Below are 12,786 nucleotides of genomic sequence, written 5' to 3'. Positions count from 1 at the left end.
ATGAAGATTGATGCAAGGTGAAGGGAGAAGGAATAACTGTGTATCTTGATTCTTCGATACGTAGTGGTTTCACATATAGAAATGAGTAAAGAAGTAATATCACCATACCGGTTAGCCATAGGCATTTTGTAGGATGAAGCCCCAGCTGCTATACCAGTGATCAGATTCCCAAAACTGATTCCAAACAAAGGCTCTTGTCGATCATTCTCGAGAACCTGAAAAAAGATTTCTATCAACAATGGTTACAAGTGAATCTTCACCTGCAGTGACAGAAATAAACTTTTTCTGATTTTATTCAATGTTTTAAACAGATTTTTAAAAACCACCTCATCTCCTTTTAAAACCCGTTTCCCATCTTCTTTCAGGGCAATGATGCATGTATATGTACTAGTTTGCCTGGCAGTGGCCTTCCAGGACCCCTTCACACCCTAGGTGGAACCCATGGACTTGCTGTCTCCAGGCCCATTATCATTAGAAACACATTTTAAAGGTCAGCTAGAGGCCCTGGAAAACCCCACTTCCCAAGAGGTCTCTAATTTAACTCCCTAGGTCGTCAGGGCAATGAAGGTAGCAGGCCCAGAGTCTGAGTAGAGAGGGGGTGGAGTCACATGCGCTCAAAAATGCACACTCTCACATGCTTACAAGGCCCACGAGGGCTTAAAACCAATGATGAGATGGAGCATGGAGGATGCAAAGCCGAGGCCTCTGGCTAAGAAGCCTAAGACCCAAAAAGACTGACCTGCTGAGGAGGAAGAATGGTGTGCTGCTTAAGCCCTCTCCCCTCTTCTGCACTGATGCACTGGGGCAATTTCCAGTCTGGCAGAACCTCAGAGAGATAAGTATCCTACCTTGCACCCCCCCTTCCCATTCAGATTAAGGGGAAGGACCTCACTTATCCAGCAGGACATCAGTGGAATGAGCAGAGAAACTCTACCCTTCCCTAGCATTATGCAGCAGCTACAGAACAGGGAGAAATTCAGCCAGTGTACATTTTTCTCTCAAAGAGTCAAAGTTCTGAGAAAAGTTGTCCTTGATGGTCACTTTTCATCAAATATATTATCGTGTTTTAAAGGCACAGGAACCTGATAGCAACAGAACAAGCAACCATAACATAAAGTAACTGGTTGTTTTTTTCCAGCATGGTGTAATGTGTGAGAACTGAGATTTATAAAAAGCACAAGTCCCAAGTGATAAGTTAACAAAGTGGAACAGATGACAGAGAAATGTCATTTGTAGGATACCAGCTTCTTAAGTGACACACTGATTCCAATGCATATTTTCTACCTTCCTGACATTCTCAATTAGCTCTTGTGCTTGGGTTGGATCCCCAGGACCTCCAGAAATGAAAAGGCCATCATAATCCATCTTGGTGAAATCATGATTCCAAGGAACCAAATGCACCTCAGCGCCTCTCTGGCAAGGAAACCAAAAGGAATGGATAAAAAAGATTATCAAATGACAAAACTTGCAGTACTACAGTCATTCAAACACAGTGATGATGAATCAAGCAGCCCGACAAGATTCAGTGTTAAGAACCAAGTTAAAACTCCTACTCTGTACTAACAATGTAGCGCTACTGTGTGGACTCAGTCATAAGAATAAGAACCATGTTGCCCCAAACAGTTGGCATTCCGGCAAGTGAACATGAAAGTTCAAGTTAGCTATCATGGATAATAGGCATTACTAGCCCTAACTTCCATGACTTTGTTCAACTGGTCCCCTCCGGGAGGAGAACGACAGGATAGAAGTACGTAAATAAATAAAATAAAACTACCAAAACCATCTAAGCCAGTGGCCATCACCACAACAACTAGTGGTCATCAGTATGTCACTATCTGGTGTGCTCCCTGGGCATCTGGTGTGCTCCCTGGGCATTTGGTGGGCCGCTGTGAGATACAGGAAGCTGGACTAGATGGGCCTATGGCCTGATCCAGTGGGGCTGTTCTTATGTTCTTATCATTCAGCCTAACCAACCCTGCAAGGTTGCACAAAGGATAATATGAGGTGAGAACACTTTGCAAAGAATTGCAAAGTACATAGGATATATTGGAAATTGTCTGGGGCCAGACAATTGGGTCCCCAGTTCCGGGCCAGGGTGCAGGCCATCAGCCCATGTGGAGCATGCCTGTAAACACTGGAGCAGCTGAGAAGCAGCAAGGCACAGCAAGTGTCCGCAGTAGCCTTTTCACTTCCCAGAGGAGCCTTAGGATGCAGAAGATGACTAGGCTAGGTGGGTGAAACCAGGAAGGGGAAAGGGTCAGCCATGGGAATATAAAGAGAGGTTTAGGGATGAGAAAGGGCTGGAGTTTAACCAGAAGGGAGGTTCCAGAACCCTGTGAAGCCAGGTGTGTAACACCTTCTCAGCCTCAGCCCTGATGGAAGAAAGATGAAGAAAGCCCTGAGGAGACAAGCTAGGTGGGCATAGCCTACATAGGCTATGTCTGGACTGCCTTCAACTCTTTTCCATGTTCATTGTCATTGCCTCAGGCTGGGGGGGGGGAACCATATCAGTGAAAATTCATTTTCGAGATATAGGTAAGCAGAAGCTTTCACTTATTCAGCCAAAGCCACATTATAAACCTGATTCCATAAAAGGAGAAAGCTGTTAAAACCATTTACCTTTACTAGCAAACGAATAGTATTGTGCTTTAATCCACAATCCACAGCTATGATTTTGATTGGATTTCCTTTTCCAAATACTTTGACTTCCTGTTGATATGTTTAGAAAAAGAAAGACATTTACTCTGTATGACTCTTATTTATTTATATCCCACTTTTCTTCCAGTGAACTCAAGGCAGCATACTTAGGGTTCCCAGGCCATCTTCCATCCAGGAACTAGCCAGACTTGCAAATCTCTGTAAATCGCTTTGTGAACTTTTGTTGAAAAGCAGTATATAAATTTACATTCTTAACAACATCGTGAGTACATTGTACAGTTGTGACTGTTAATGCAAAATTGCTTTCTTCCAAGCACTCCCATCTCTCTCTTTGTCTTCGCGCAGGGGTAAAATTAATCCCACATAAAGCTGGCATGCCAGATGTGTGGGGACTGCTGGCCAGTGATGGGGTGATATGTTTAAGGTCAAGGGTTCAAATCTCCACCAAATCTGTGTTGTCCAGGACATGTGGAAGGTTGTGCCTTCAAAAACTTTGAGAGTGGGCTGTAGCTCCGTCATGGAGAACATGTTTTGCATGCAAAAGTTTCTAGGTTCAATCCCCATCCAAGTAGGGCAGTGGTTCCCAGTTGTTTTTTTTTTTTTTTTTCAGTTGCTTACCCCTTGGCAATTCCATAAATTGTACCCCTCATATTAGCAAAATGTTTCTAATTAATATAGTTGTTGTCATTCCAAATTTATGTTTACAACTACTGACCTATATCTGATAATACACAAAATGATGACCAGAAATTAGCAGTTTTCACAGTCAGTTTACCACCTTGGTAAACTTTTCACAGTCAGTTTACCACCTTGCCAGTCCCCAAAGGTATTCTAAAACAGACCTGGCTTTTTCGCCATTATTCAATTTGTTTTCAAGTATCCCTAAAGGTCCTGACAAGTACCCCTGGGGGTACATGTACTCCAGGTTGGGAACCACTGAAGTTGGACAAGGAAAGGGCTACGTCTGAAACCTCTAAAGAAATTATACTAGTCTGTGCTGATAATAGTAAGATGGATCAATGACTCTGTATAAGACTACTTCCTATGAAACAGATTTCAGTTATCTCACAGTCTTAGGTTGCAACAAGATTGCACTATTTCAGTTGAGCTAGTGAAACATTACCTGCAGTCCAACTTCTGGACTTTCGACACAAGAGCAACTAAGTAGAGCTCTATTGGATCAGACCCAGAGCCCATCTAGTCCAGTAGTTCCCAACCTTTAGAACCCCGAGGACCACTGAGACAAAAATTGGAATTGGCATGGACCACATGCAACCAGGGTCTCCAAGAGGAATTTTGTCAGTGTTTCCTTTGGGTCCTTCCCAAAGGGAGAGGGGAGGGGTGGGCACAACAGGGGTGGAGAGAGGGCAAAACAGTGCAGGGGGAGGATGACAACAGCAGGAAAAGTCTTTGTAGCCCGGGTCTACCTTGCTTCCCAATGTGGAGCCCAGGTCTACCTGCTCACACAGTGTGGGCAGCTAGATACAGTAATACAGAAAACCAAACAGACTTCAAAGTCTCTAAAACAGTGGTTCTTACACATTTAGCACAGGGGCGCACTATTTAGAATGAGAATATGTCAGGACCCACCGGAAGTGATGTCATCACCCAAAGTGACATCATCCAGCAGGGAAAATTTTTAACTATCCTAGGCTGTAATCCTACCCACACTTACCCAGGAATAAGTTCCGTTTACTATCATTGTTAAAAGAATATACATAGAAATTTGTTAAAAGAACACCTGTAACATTTCCCCAAATGCAGTCACATACCATGGCAGCATCAAGTCTAATCTATTAAGAATAAAATATTGAAATGAATGGGGACCCACCTGAAATTGGCTCGCAACCCACCAAGTGGGTCCTCACCCACTGTTTGAGAAACACTGCTCTAAAAAATTTTTAAATATAGAAAATCATTATAGAAAATTAGATTATCATGTTTAGGTTCACAGTAGAATGGAAAATGTCCTGGGTGTACCAAAAGGTACAAAAGGTACTTCTGCAGCAACTGTAGTTCCACAGCTGTGTCCTTGATATACTCTTTCATAATAAGCAGCTCCACAAGCCGAAGAGCTACTGCAGCAGGCCAGTTTCCTCCCAGATTTGAAAGTGTTCAGGAGTGTCAGGTATGCATTTCTTGGCCCAGCACATATGGCTTATGGCAGCCACCATACACCCAGCATCCCATGTGGGCAAGAAATCTGGGTGAGATTGAAAAATATAAGATCCCAGGAAATATATGAGGGCCCTACCTTGACTCCTGGGCCCCCTTTTTGACCCTGGACCCAGGTACAAATTACCCCTTGTACCTTTGTGGAAGGCCTTTTATAGGCCATGAGCTATTGCAAGACCTTCATTCATTCATATAAGTTCCATCTCTAATGTATTCATTTATGCAAATATATTCAAATTTGAAATATAAATTAACTATTTTCCTGGCCCCGACACAGTGTCAGAGAGATGGTGTGGCCCTCCTGTCAAAAAGTTTGGACACCCCTGATCTAGTCCAACAACTTCTTTCAAACAGCTGCCCATCACAACTATCTGAGAAGCCTAAAATGAAACATGAACGCAGTAGCCCTCTGCCATTGTTTGCTCCCAGTAATTGATATTTGAAAATGCTGTGAGCTATCATGACAACAAATGTGTCATGTATCCTGTCATTGAGACACCAAAACACCATGCATTAATCAATCTGCTTTTGGACACCTCAGTTAAGCCACTGGCCATCAATTCACCACATACTATGGCAGTGAATTCCAAGTTTAATTCATTTTGTATGAAAAGATACTTTCTTCTGTCCATCTGCAATAATAATAATAATAATAATAATAATAATAATACAGGTATTTATATACCGCCTTTCTTGGTCTTTATTCAAGACTTTATTCAAGGCGGTTTACATAGGCAGGCTGATTAAATCCCCGTAGGGATTTTTACAATTGAAAGAAGGTTCGGTTCTATCTTTCAAGAACCACAACAATCCGGATGTTTTACTCTGATCTGGTTTCACATTCTGGCCTCCATCCTCCCACGCTCAGAGCAGATGGAATAGCTCGGCTTCAGCTTGTCAGCTGCTTCAAGGTCGCACGGTGCCGGTGGCCTCGAACTGGCGACCTTGTGGATGTTATCTTCAGGCAAATGGAGGCTCTACCCTCTAGACCAGACCTCCTGGGAAAAAGCTGTCTATCCATTTTCTACACACCATTTATGATTTTAGAAAACTATCGTGATTTATTTATCATGGATTCTGCTCTTTCAGTACCTTTATTTAAAATTATCAGATGCTTGATGTTTAGCCCCAAACCAATAAAGACTACTTGACTAAGTTGTTGGGATTTTTAGAGGACACCTCTCTTTTGAACCCTCACTTTTCCTACTGGGTGAGCTAAAATGCTTTCCAACAATGGGCTACTCAGCATTCTTCTTCTTCATCAAACCCACCCGACCTGAGACAGCTGCAATTTTAAATGCACACTTTCTCAAAGTCCGTGTCTGATCTACTGCTGAGCAAACTATTTTTATTCTTTTAATAACCCCCTTTTAATCAGGCTCTTTTGGCATGCAGATATTTCACAGCTGGAAGGCTTCATGATAAGATGATAATCTCCTAACTGAATCATTTCACAGGTGAACTATCACTATTCAGGAGGAAAACAGAAGCTTCTTGCACAAAATATGATCTGAAGGGCACATGGATGCTACTGAAACACTGCTGCCCTCATGAGATACAAATATAGGCCCTGGTCCACAGCACAGCTGCACCATACGGAACTGATGTGACACAGTCCAGTATCCTCAGCAATAAAGGCTACTGGCACACTTAAAGTCCCAAGGCTACTTGACCCAGCTACCCTCTCCCATTCAGCAATGCCACTCTGGCTAGGTCAATGGTCTCTAGTCAAGAACTACAGGCCCACAACATACCATTTCCTGATGAGCCCTTAAAACTACATGCACAAGAACAGTTCAAATTTTTAAAACGCTTGCAAAAGAAAATTGTTTTGCTCTAAGTACCCAACCAACATGATAGGGGAGTAGACAGCGGAGTAGTCATTTTTATTTCTTCAAGTCAGTGTCCTATTTGTCTAACATAACGATCAACCATTAATCATTATTTCAAAAGCTAATTATGGGAAAAGGACAGTGAATCTGCTCTCCTTCCTCATCTTATCTCCCTACATTTGTTGTTTTAGTTAGTTTTCTCCTAGTGTTAAATGTCAATGGAGGAAAAATGCTAAAGCAAGAGATAACATAGAGGTAAGGTGAGAGAGGGTTCAGCATTCCTCCTCTATGCATATTTTTCAATACGAAAATTAGACCTCACCCACTGCAGTTGCATAGGACTTTGAAAAAATAATCAAAATTCAATGACTCCTAACCTTTCAATGATAAGAGAACTCTTAGATGTTTCTGCATCTTGATTTATGTGAAAACAGTTGTTTGTTAGGACATACATTATCATGTTCCATAATTACCACCATTGAAAAGCTTAGTTAATTGTCAGCTTTATTGGTAATGTTGCTTTATAAGCCTATAAAATGAAGTTATAAAGATAATGAGATCACAGGAGTTCTGTTAATCTTTTTATAACTCATTTATGTGCTATTTTCGGCATCTTTATAGGAATCCCTGCTTGCTAATGGCAGAGGCGATCAACAGTGCCAACGTCTGATGCTTACTGAATGGTTAAAACTGAACCTTAGCTTAAGATCTTAAGACTCCATAAATGATCCCCTTTTGATTCTGTACAATGTAATTTTATATTTGAAAGTCAGCAGCAAATACTACCATAGAAATTAATGGGGATAAAAGTTCGGCTGAAAAGTTTGATACCATCCTACCCAGTCACTATTAAAGGTAAAAGAAAGTGAGCAATATGTCAAAATCCATCTGAGAATTTCAAGCCTCACACACATGCTTCTGTGGACAGCAGTGTTCACTTTCTTTTCTTTTTACTTGCAAGGAATCATTCAGCTCATTTTTCTTTTTTGTGTCTCATGTGAAGATATCGTCTCAATCAAAATTTAGTTTAAAAAAAAAAAAATCTCCAGCTCTTTTGGGATGAAGGAGTAGAACAGCATGGAGGCTCACTTGAGAAATATATGTTAAAAGGTACAAATATGGACTAATCAAATGCATTTTGCCAAGTCATATATTTCTAGGGGTGAAGGGAATGAGATTACTGTTTTCGGTGAAAATCCAGTGTTCTTTGTCACATTTGATTCTGCCCAAAGGGTCAGCTCATCTTATTCCTAGCAACGTCAGAATTCCCTAGACTTTATACCAGATAGATGCTCATTTAGCAACTCTGGAGGAACCCATTCTGCTGCTGTGCCACTCTAACTATCAGGTGACTACCATCAGCCATAAGGCTCTTCCAGCCTAAGTGATCATTAATATTTTACAAAGACTTGCAGGATGCTGATAATCACATTGGGTACTCCTGTAAATGCCATCAGTTCCAGACCACTAACTGACCAAGTGGAATTTTTTTCCTCCATAGGCCTGTTTCAAGCACAAGCACATCAGTTGAGGCTGCACTGAGATTTGTAGCAGCCGAGATGCTGCACTATCAACAGAGTTGTCTAGTCAGCGGCACATGCGATGGTTTCCTCCAAATAACTGGTTTTTGACAAATTTATGGAGCAGTCATTTTCAACCACTGTTCCGTGGCACACCGGTGTGCCACGAATGGTCTCCAGGTGTGCCGCAGGAGTTCGGTGGAGGGTCTTTTATTAATAGGACCATTGGGGGATATGAGCCCCCCACCAACAGCATGGTGTACCTTGCCAATTGTTCAAAAACTGATGGTGCGTCTTGACAGTTTTAGTATCTCGTCAGTGTGCCATGAGACAAAAAAGATTGAAAATCGCTGTTATGGAAGCTTCACCCATGGTAGGTGCCTAGATCAATCCTCATAAACAACCATCTGCATGCAGGTGTCATTTCACAATTATAATATCAATAAGTAAAACATGTAGAACAACAGAGAGAGCCTTTCAAATTTCTACCAGATTCTGTACTGAACATGGAACCTTTACCTTGGTTGACACTTCTGCAATCAAGTTTTTCTTATTTGGATCCAAGAATTCCACAGGTTGACCTTCAAATTCAATCTTCCCAAGAACAGTGCCCTGTTGCAATTTTTTTAAAAATGAAACAAGTGAGTGCATGCAAGCAAGATGGGGCAACACTAGGCACTTTTAAATGAAGTCTCTTAGGAACTGGGACAGCTTCTCCCAAGCTTTGCTCTGATATCTTTGCTATCAGGCAGTGTATTTTTCCAAGACAATCGAATCATCTTATTTCAGGGAAAGAAGAAAACCGAAATGGGACTAGTAGAGATATCCTGTGTCATTACTACTAAGCCTAGGCATTCATACCTCAAAATTTCAAAGTGCAGCACACTGTCCATTATGCTATAACAGCATCTACTTTGCCTGACTCAGTACTAGAAGAAGGCAAAGGATGAAAAGGAGCTTCATCAGATATAGCTGTCAAGATCAGTCTTCACCCTTTGAGAATCCTTAACCTTCCCCCCAACATGCTACACCTCCTTAATCTTGAAGTTGCATTTTAGAATAAAGACCAGAATAAAAATAGAATAGAATAGAATAAAAACGTAATATGTTGTTTGGCTCCAAACAATTATTTGTTGTTCAAGAAAGAAAGTGTGAGAGAGATAAGCACTTGCTCAGTTTTCCTACTGAAAAAAAAATGACAAGTAGGCAGGCAGCCAGAACACTAGGGGGACACAGGCAGAACATGAACAGGAAGCAGGAAGTTGCCTACTTCCTGTTAACATTCACTGAGTCATCCTTCTAGCAAACAGGCTGCCTGCTTGTCATCTATAAACTTCATGTTACAGTGTCCTGTAAAAGCAACAGGCATTCATTCTTGCCATTCAGCTTGAACAGAGTTCTGGTGAATTCAAGAACTTGCACACTACTTGTGATTTTTGCCTAATCCTAATAAAAATTGCTATGCTATCTCTGTGGACTAACCCAACCGCTTATTTTGCCTACCTTGTCTCGAATGATTTTGGAGAGCAACCTGGTATCTATGCCATGAAGAGCCGGGACCTAAAACATAACACCACCACAAAAAATAGAAGCAGATTAGAAATTCATGGCAATTCTATCAGAATATGGAAGCCAGTTAAACTTTATGGAAGCAATACTGAAAGTACCAACTTTGAATGCCACTAACAAAATTACTAACATGAATCTGAAAAGGTTTCAAAGGGAGCTATAGAATATATTCTAAATGCCCAATTCCTAGTGTGCTTTTTCAATGAGTTAGTCACCATGAGGTGATTTTGCCATGCTAGTATTGCACAGTAAATATTTTGTGTATTGCATTCCTTTGTGGCAAGAACTGCTATTAGGATCAATTAGGGTCTTCGGTGTTTTCATCTTGCATGGCAAAGACCTGTTTTCATGTTGCATGCAAAAACACACCACATGAAGTCATGTGGTGTCTCACAAATCTAAAGTAACATTAGAATTGAGCCTTAAACTGCTGCAGATCTGTAAATCATTCCAGATTTTAAATAAACTCCAATTCATGAGTTCAGTAGCACAGAACATAAGCCAGCAATATGGCCACTGACATCAGGGAAGCCAAGTCTACACATTTAGACTTGAAACAGTTGTGCTTCCCACTAAGCAATCCCGTGAATTGTAATTCCCTGAGAGAACTAAGAACATCTACAGGGATTTCTACTCTAGGGCATTAATCTGGTTTTATAATGCTTTAACTTGAATTGCTTTCCACAAAGAATTTCCAGGGTATTTTAAGATATCTCCTCACACAAGTGTGTGCACACACATATGACATAAAATTCCCAAGATTGTCTGCAAGGTGGGAATATATGTTGAAACAATCTACATCTATAGTACTTCAACTACTTGTAGTTGAAACAATCTACATCTATAGTACAATCTACATCTATAGTACAATCTACTATATCTATAGTAGTATAGATAATCTTCTGCACCCTCTCAAAACTACAGTTTGTGGGAACCGGGGACATCAGGGGTGAGCAGAGGTGTGAGTATGTGTGCTACAATTGACTCAGGTTGAAAATATGATATTCTAAGCACAACAGATGATAAACTGGGCATGGGGTGGTATACAGTGGGCCCTCGGTATCTATAGGACTTCCCATTATTGGAGTTCCACAGATAATGACATCCATGGGGGGGAACTCCATGGGGGAGGGGCATGTGGCATCACAATTACTTACCAGGAGGCTGTGCCCAGCCCTCTGGGGGTCATACATGGACACAAATGGAAGGCCTCATGTTCAGAATGCCTTCTAAAGCACAGGGAAGCTGCATACAGCCTCCCCGTGCCACAGAAACACCTTCAAAAGCGGCTGGAAGGCAGTTCTGGTTTTTCTTGTAAACTGGAAGTGCCTTCCCATTGAGTGGCTTTCCTGCACCACAGAATATGTCCCAGACATGATTGAAGCTCCTGCACCACAGAACATGTCCCAGACATGATTGAAGCTACTTGTCATGTCTGGGAGGTCGTCTGAGATTCTCTAGCAGTGGGCTCAGCATCTGCTGATATTCACAGATGCCAAACCTGCAGATAATCTACAGGTGGGGCCTCATAATCTGTGGGAGATCCATTCTCAGACCCAAACTGAACCGGAAACACGAATACACAAGCTGCGGATATGGAGGCCCCCTCAGTAATTAGATTTGAAGGTAGACATTTCAGAAAAATATATATCATCATTTTTCCTGATTTATGTCACCATATTGAGGACACTCAGCCAGCAATTTTAAAATCATGTTCCACAGCAATAGTATCTACTCTTGGTTACCAAATGATTCCTCACCTTTTCTTCTTTCAACCACTCCCCAAGGGTCTTGACAGCCTGCCAGTGACTGTACTCATTGCTATAATCCAACACCAGCAAGCCTGAAACCTGTGAAAATTGATAGCAAGCACCAACTTAAGAAACAGTTTAAAAAAAAAAAAATCCAGTCTGTCTCATGACACAAAGAATAAACTTGACACTCAGCCAAGTACATGTTTTGAGTCTCTATCAAAAAGAAGATTTGTCTAGTTGATTCTGGAAACATCCTTCTAACATTTCAACCTTAAACCTTTACTGCAAATGAAGAATGCCTATATGCTTACAATTGGCACAATCAGGAATCTTGGCTTCGATATTAATCAGTTCTGATGTTGTATTGCTGCTGCTTACCTTGATGCCATCAGACTCCAGGAACCTACTGAGGCCCATTTCATCCAAAGCAGCAGTATCTGGGACACCACCATTTCCTACGATGGGATTAACCAGTGTGAGAATCTGTCCATGATAACTGGGGTCAGTCAGGGCTTCTGTGTACCTGAGTTAGAACACAATAGAAAATTACGCTCATAAATGAGAGATTACGGACCACTCCTGGGCATAGCTATCCTAGGAAATATTCCCAACCCAGGATTAAAACCAGGAAGGGAGAACAGAAAGGAAAGTTAGTTGAACAGCAGAGACACATCTGCTCTTAGAAAGGACACCCTTAGAAAGGGCATTCATGCTTTTCAGAAGGAACACCTGTCTGTCTCCTGTCTCATCTTTTTCCAGAACTGATGTATCTACTCGACTTCAGCTGAGACCACAGAAGTAACTAACATCATCTTGATTAGAGTCTCTGGGAAAATTCAATAGCAGTCTTCTGACTGTGATGAAAGGCTCACCAGCAGCTGACTGGTGAGGTTACCAAAGACCTGCAGATCAGACTAGGGTTCTGGCATAAGAACATAAGAATAGCCCCGCTGGATTAGGCCATAGGTCCATCTAGTCCAGCTTCCTGTATCTCACAGTGGCCCACCAAATGCCCCAGAGATGCCCCATCTGTCACACCAGATGACAAGAGACCTGCAGCCTGGTGCCCTCCCTGGCATCTGGCATTCTGACGTAGCCCATTTCTAAAATCAGGAGGTTGCACAACATCATGGCTTGTAACCCACGATGGCTTTTTCCTCCAGAAACTTGTCCAATCCCCTTTTAAATGCATCTAGGCTAGATGCCATCACCACATCCTGTGGCAAAGAGTTCCACAGACCAACCACATGCTGAGTAAAGAAATATTTTCGCTTGCCT

The 12,786-nt window shown here is 41.7% G+C and overlaps 1 protein-coding gene across 1 annotated transcript in view; it reads right to left on the bottom strand.

The window, feature by feature from the left end:
- The window catches only part of CPS1 (carbamoyl-phosphate synthase 1), a 169,712-nt gene that overhangs the window by 124,339 nt on the left and 32,587 nt on the right, over window positions 1–12,786 (bottom strand). Inside the window, exons 3-9 of the mRNA XM_066622052.1 lie at window positions 11,887–12,031; window positions 11,515–11,604; window positions 9,689–9,745; window positions 8,705–8,797; window positions 2,620–2,709; window positions 1,285–1,413; window positions 109–215 (exon numbers count right to left, since the gene is read on the bottom strand). Of these exons, the coding sequence (XP_066478149.1) occupies window positions 109–215; window positions 1,285–1,413; window positions 2,620–2,709; window positions 8,705–8,797; window positions 9,689–9,745; window positions 11,515–11,604; window positions 11,887–12,031 (711 nt within the window). The remainder of the gene's footprint in view (window positions 1–108; window positions 216–1,284; window positions 1,414–2,619; window positions 2,710–8,704; window positions 8,798–9,688; window positions 9,746–11,514; window positions 11,605–11,886; window positions 12,032–12,786) is intronic.

Source organism: Tiliqua scincoides, chromosome 1, assembly GCF_035046505.1.
Source record: "Tiliqua scincoides isolate rTilSci1 chromosome 1, rTilSci1.hap2, whole genome shotgun sequence".
NCBI classification, from domain to species: domain Eukaryota; kingdom Metazoa; phylum Chordata; class Lepidosauria; order Squamata; family Scincidae; genus Tiliqua; species Tiliqua scincoides.
This window is presented reverse-complemented; position numbering and strand designations above follow the sequence as displayed.